The sequence below is a fragment of the Oryx dammah genome, unplaced genomic scaffold (genome assembly GCF_014754425.2).
Source record: "Oryx dammah isolate SB20612 unplaced genomic scaffold, SCBI_Odam_1.1 HiC_scaffold_9, whole genome shotgun sequence".
In the NCBI taxonomy this organism is placed as follows: Eukaryota; Metazoa; Chordata; class Mammalia; order Artiodactyla; family Bovidae; genus Oryx; species Oryx dammah.
Window position 1 is genome coordinate 45,388,559 of NW_024070193.1, and position 6,622 is coordinate 45,395,180.

The 6,622-nt window shown below is 54.5% G+C and overlaps 2 protein-coding genes across 2 annotated transcripts; one reads left to right on the forward strand and one right to left on the reverse strand.

Moving 5' to 3' along the window:
• The first annotated feature begins 559 nt into the window (after positions 1-559).
• LOC120867731 (5-beta-cholestane-3-alpha,7-alpha-diol 12-alpha-hydroxylase) lies at positions 560-4,005 on the forward strand. Its single transcript, XM_040246126.1, has one exon. The coding sequence runs from the start codon at positions 878-880 to the stop codon at positions 2,375-2,377; it is 1,500 nt and encodes a 499-aa protein (XP_040102060.1). The 5' UTR covers positions 560-877; the 3' UTR covers positions 2,378-4,005.
• On the reverse strand, positions 2,875-6,616 carry ACKR2 (atypical chemokine receptor 2). The gene has a single exon (XM_040246157.1). It carries the CDS (start codon positions 6,530-6,532, stop codon positions 5,807-5,809), a length of 726 nt encoding a protein of 241 aa, XP_040102091.1. The 5' UTR covers positions 6,533-6,616; the 3' UTR covers positions 2,875-5,806.
• Positions 6,617-6,622: the final 6 nt, after the last annotated feature.

Genomic DNA, 6,622 nt, shown 5'->3' on the forward strand with positions numbered 1-6,622 from the left:
CAGGTCATTTCAGAAGTTAAAGAGTAACTTGAGGGTTGTCACACTGGTTGAATTCAGTCTGAACCTCACATATTGCAACAATGAGCTAGGCTGCTGAACTAAGGTCTTAAGAGTCAACAGTAGTTTTCTCCTTCTTGGGCCTGCTGACAGGGTCTTGGCCTGACATGTCACTAAAGGTCCCTAGTAAAGGGTCAACTCACCTCACCCAAGCCAGGGCCACTGTCAGAAAAAGTCCCTGCTACACTCTGAACCGAGATCCTTCTTGTGAAGTAAAGCAGTTGGTTTGAAGTCCCTATCATCTCTGACATTTCATAATTCCATGATTCACACTCTGTATTTCTTGGTAGAGAAGTGTGCAAGCCAGTTGGTGAGAGACTCAGAGACTCAAGTCTGAGCCTGTGCTTGAAGGAGCCTCTGTTTGGGAGATTCTGTGGGTCTTTTAAAGAATGAGGAGGAGGTGGATGTGAAACTTAGTAAGTACTTGGTGCATCTCTGTTGAAGGAACTAGCAAATTAATGCACATATGAAGTCAAGAGGATTGGGTCAAAGAAGTCTTGGTAGAGCAAATGCTGGAGCTGTGTCAGGAAACATTGCAACAAAGTCTGAAGCTCGTGCCAGGGCTGTGACCACAGCAAGAGGCTTCCTTCTGGCCTTCTTCCTGCTCCCTCCCACCTGCTGCTCTCACATGACTAGGTCCTAACAGAATCGACGGGAAGGATTTGCTCTCAGGTACTGTCTTACCAGGTTTATTTACGGCAACTTGCAGCCACAGGGCAAGGTCCAGGTGGGAAGACCTTTCTATCCCCACCGTGTCCTCCCAAACCCTCTGGCACCCAGAGAACAGCACATCCAGAGCTCAACCTGGAAGAGATCAGCCATGGTGCTCTGGGGTCCAGTGCTGGGAGCCCTGCTAGTGGCCATTGTGGGATACCTGTGCCTGCGGGGGCTGCTCCGGCAACGAAGACCCAAGGAGCCCCCTCTGGATAAGGGCCCCGTGCCCTGGCTGGGCCATGCTATGGCTTTCCGGAAGAATATGTTCGAATTTCTGAGGCACATGCAGGCCAAACATGGAGACATATTCACGGTACAGCTAGGGGGCCAGTACTTCACCTTTGTCATGGACCCTCTGTCTTTTGGCCCCATCCTCAAGGATGCGCAGAGGAAGCTAGACTTCGTGGAGTATGCGCAAAAACTGGTGCTCAAGGTATTTGGATACCGCTCTGTGCAGGGAGACTATAGGATGATACACTCAGCCAGCACCAAGCACCTCATGGGGGAAGGCTTGGAGGAGCTCAACAAAGTCATGTTAGACACCCTGTCCTTGGTTATGCTGGGGCCCAGAGGCCCCAGTCTGGACACCCACCACTGGCGTGAGGATTGCCTCTTTCACTTCTGCTACAACATCTTGTTCAAGGCTGGCTACCTGAGCTTGTTCGGCTACACAAAGGACAAGGAGCAGGACCTGCTGCAGGCAGAGGAGCTATTCCTGGAGTTTCGCAAGTATGACCGCCTGTTCCCCAGGTTTGTTTACTCCCTGCTGGGGCCCCGGGAGTGGCTGGAAGTGGGTCGGCTCCAGCGTCTCTTCCATAAGGAACTCTCCGTGGAACACAACCTGGAGAAGTACGGCGTAAGCAACTGGATCACCTACATGCTTCAGTTTCTGAGGGAGCAGGGCGTCTCCCCGGCCATGCAGGATAAGTTCAACTTCATGATGCTCTGGGCCTCCCAGGGTAACACAGGGCCGACCTCTTTCTGGGCCCTCCTGTTCCTCCTGAAGCACCCAGAGGCCATGCGGGCTGTGAGGGAGGAGGCCACTCGGCTCCTGGGAGAGGTCAGGCTGGAGGCTAAGCAGTCCTTCAAGTTCGGTGCCCTGCACCGCATGCCGGTGCTGGACAGTGTGATGGAAGAGACACTGCGGCTGAGGGCCTCGCCCACCCTCCTCAGGGTGGTGAACGATGACCAGATCCTGCAGATGGCCAGTGGGCAGGAGTACCTGCTCCGCAATGGAGACATCCTGGCCCTCTTCCCTTATCTCTCAGTGCACATGGACCCCGACATCCACCCCGAGCCTACCGCCTTCAAGTACAATCGCTTCCTCACCGCCAGCGGCAGCCGAAAAGTAGACTTCTACAAGGCAGGCAAGAAGATCCGCCACTATACCATGCCGTGGGGCTCAGGTGTCTCCATCTGCCCTGGGAGGTTCTTGGCCCTCAACGAGATGAAGCTTTTTATCCTGCTCATGGTCATGAACTTTGACCTGGAGTTGGTGGACCCTGACACACCTGTACCACCCGTGGACCCCCAGCGCTGGGGCTTTGGCACCACACAGCCCAGCCACGAGGTGCGATTCCGCTACCGCCTGCGGCCTGTGGAGTGAGCTCTGTCCAGCTGGCCGAAGTCTGGCTGGGGGGGCTCCCCTGGGTCTCTGCCTCCTCTTACCCAGCCCTCTAAAGCACCAGACCATCCCCCTCCTCCGTCCTGCTTGTCCTCCCTGCTCTTTGGCATCCTTCTGATCACCTCACAGGCTAATACTTCTCTCTTGAAAACACCGTCTCTCACAGCAAATGCTGCATAACTCGCCTCTCACAGGAAGTCCAAGGAAGGGGAAATATCTGTGGGCAACTCAGTTTGAGGGATAATACATGCCATGACAAATCTCACACAGTACAGACACCGGTTACAGTGAGTCATGTAGCATCTTGCAAACATTGGTCTCCACCCTCCCACTCCGCTTTGCTTGTTTTCCTCAACACTTACCCTGTGGGATTCAGGGTCTAGAACAGTGTCATCTGATAGCCATATGAAGCAAGCCACACGTGTAATTTTTCATCTCCTAGCTGACACGTTTTTAAAAGTAAAAAGAAACTGGTGAAATTCATTTTTCTACTGTATTTTAGTTGTCCCGATGTACCTAAAATATTAGCATTTCAACAAGGAGTCATACAAAAGTATTAATGAAATATTTTTACATTTCTTTTTCCCTTCAAAATCTGGTCTGTACTTTTCGACCCTTCACACTGAGTGCTCAATAGCCGCATGGCTTCTGTATTGGACAGAGCAGCTCTAGAGAAGGGTGGCCTTTCATGGAGGAGATATGCAAGGTCCCTCCTCCCTGCCCTCCTCTCCCTTCTGCACCCCCACCTTCGGGTGATTTCAACCCCTCATTTGGTTTCCACAACCATCGCTAAGCTCAGAGCTCTCTCCTACCTCCAGACCCCCAATATACCCACAGCGGTCTCTCAGCACCTCTGATTCAGTTTGGCCCACACAGAACTCAGCATCTGCCCCCCCTCCCCCACCGCCCCCCCACCTCTGCCCTGAACCATGACCATCTCCTGATTTCCCTGCCTCTCTGCTCAGGACACCACCATCCACCCCATCCCCTTAGGCAGATACAGAGGACACAGCCTCAGCCCCTCCCCTTCTCTCCCCCACAGGGAGAGAGCTCTGCCATCTGACCCCTGTGGTGCCACTGAACCCTGTCCCCACTTTCCCACCCCTGCTACCCTTCTTAGAGCTCAATCTCAGCATCTCTCTCCACGTGGGGCCTGTGGACTCTCTGTTTACCCTACTGCCAGAGACTTTTTTTCCAAAAGCACCTCTGAGCATCCCCTTTTTACTTTTCTGGCTCCTCATCACCTCCCCACAGTTGATATTTAAGTTTTGCCACATGTAGTCCCCGAATTTTCAATCCAGGGCAATTCAACTTTGACAACTTTCTCCAGTGGAACTGTCCATACAATGCTTGTTTTCACTCTTAGCCCCAGGGCCGGCTATTCCTGGAAGCCTCTTAAACCTCACCATTTGGCCAGAGATGGCCTCCGCCCCAGCCCCTCCCTGGAACACCCTGCCACTGCATGTATCACAGCCCATCTGTCATTGTTTTCTGTGTCCTCTTTCCTGCCTCCTGCACCTGCTTCAGACTGCAGCACACAGGGCTTGGTATCTTATTGCTTCATCTCTGACCTCAATTCCCTAAAAGCAGATTAAATTACAGAAACCTGACTTCCAGTCTTGTCTACTTTACTTTGGCTCATGCCCTCCTAGCCTCCATTCCATCCAGCCAAAAATTTTGTTCTGAGCACTACTGTCTGCCAGGCTCTGTGCTAGGTTTTGCAGGTGGCTCTGGGATGTGGGCGGAGAAGGCAATGGCAACCCACTCCAGTAACCTTGCCTGGAAAATCCCATGGACGGAGGAGCCTGGTAGGCTGCAGTCCATGGGGTTGCTAACAGTCAGACACGACTGAGTGACTTCACTTTCACTTTTCACTTTCATGCATTGGAGAAGGAAATGGCAACCCACTCCAGTGTTCTTGCCTGGAGAATCCCAGGGACGGGGAAGTCTGGTGGGCTGCCTTCTCTGGGGTTGCACAGAGTCGGACACGACTGAAGCAACTTAGCAGCAGCAGCAGCTGGGAGGTGGGAGAAAGCAGTGATGCTTTAGAAGCTCAGGAAGAGAGAGACAGCACTGTGGCTCAGGGGCTCCCTGGGAAAGGTTTCTCAGTGACATACTGGTGCACAGGGAGGATGCTGACCATGGGAGACATGGGGTATCCAGGCAGGGCATATCCATAGGGAATCTGCAGGTCGCAGGTACCAGAAGACCACCACCCCAAACTGAAAAGACATCCATTGGTTCATGTCACTGTCAAGCGCAGGCTTGGGATGTCCTTCTGCCAGGCCTTGATTCTGGGGCTTTGGTGTTGACCCCAGGATCTGCTCACTCACTGCTGTCACCTCCCCTTCTGAAGTCCAAGCTGATGGAGGAGCAGCCCTAGACCTCACACCCCCCTGGCTTCAGTTTCATGCCTCTGTTCTAGCATGTTCTAGTCGAGGTGCATTTCACAAGCTCTGCCTATATCTGGGCCCATCCCTAAATGAATCACTGTGCCAGGGAAACGTAAGGCTGAAGCTGGCCCAAGACCCGTGCCCCACCCAAACACCACCCAAAGCACAGGGCGGAGTGACTCTGGAGTGGTTTCCCAAAGCAGGCAGGACTCAGTTACATACCAAGGGTGAGGGGATACTTGGCTGGAAAACGACCCCTGTTCCATGAGGGAGCCAACCAGCACAAGAGCAGAGATGGGAATGTGAGGGAAACAGCAACAGGTGTGGCACCCAAGAAATGAAAAGCCAGGAGAAGGGGTGTAGGGGTGAAATGGTGTGGGGGTTCGGACTGTGAAAAGTCCAGCCTTAAGACTGGACAAAGGTGCTGGATTTGATGGTGTAGGCTCTGAGGGACCCTGGAAGGCTCCTGAGTGAGGGCACGGGAGGCAGGAGAGAGAAGCTCCTGGACACCAGAAACATGTGTTTATTCTGCCTCCCACCTGCGGACTCTCATGGGTGGAGCCCCTCCAGCCTCTCCTGACTGCCAGCCGCTGGAGCCAGCATGAGCGCTGCGGTGTTAAACAAAATGACGATAATATTTTCCCAGCTGAGCTTCAGGGAAAGAGGAAGCCTGGTGGGTGTCAGACATCTGGCTACTCTGCAGGGCGTGGGAGTGATGCTGAGGGTGCTGGGGTCCGGGGCTGCTGGGTGCAGATCAGATGGCACGCAAGCCCAAGGATGGGCAGCACAGAGCTCAGCTGTTAAACTAAGGCGGTCATTCAGCCAAGCGAGTGCGGACTCTGGGAGGGCAGAGAAGGAAGAGGAGGGTGAGGGCCGGAGAAACCGAATGCTGCTGATGGCCGAGGACTGAGAATGGACCAGTGGGATCAGCAACATGGTCACTGAGGCCTCTGAAGGGAAGACTTCGGTGGATGCACTGAGGGGCTGGGTCCCCTCTCGTGGACAGTGGTGTGACCGCTCAGGCTGAGTTTTTCCCTCTATCCCCCTTGTTGGAGAAGCTCTCAGCCTGCCTCTCCCCAAGGTCACTCATGCCCATTACATCTTCCTGGGCAGTGAGCCCGCTACTCTCAGAATAGCTGGACGGCAGGGCCTGTTGCCTTCTGAGCACAGCGGCCAGGAAAGCCTTGAGGCACTGGCGGAAGCGGTGGCTGGAGAAGGCGTAGAGGACGGGGGTGAAGCAGCAGTGCAGGAAGGCGATGCTCTCCGTCACCTGCAGCGCGTAGTCCAGGTGCTGGCTGACCCTGCAGTCCCCAAAGATGTGCAGGTCCAGCAGCGAGTGCAGGAACAAGGTGAGATTGTATGGGAACCACAGCACAAAGAAGGCCACCACCAGAGCTACGGCCATCCTCAGGGCCCGGCTCTGGCCCGGGGGCCGCAGACTCACCAGCACAGAGCCGATGCGGGAGTAGAAGAAGATCATGGCAAGGAGGGGGAGGAGGAACCCCAGGAGGTTCTGCTGGAAGCGGAGGAAGAGCTTCCAGATGGTCCCATGTCCCCCAAAATCCGCATAGCAGTCCCACACGCCCGGGGAGTTTTCATGCGTCCTCACAAAGACCATGTCAGGAACGGAGACAGCCAGGGCCACAGCCCACACAGTGGCTGCCAGCAGCAGGCTCTTGGCTCGGGTCCTCAGTCGGTGGTAGGGCCGAGCGCAGACAATCTCCAGGTACTTGTCCAGGCTCATGCAGCTGATGAAGAAGATGCCGCTGTAGAAGTTCACGGTATAGAGGGTGCTCACCACCTTGCATAAGAAGCTCCCAAAGACCCAATGCCA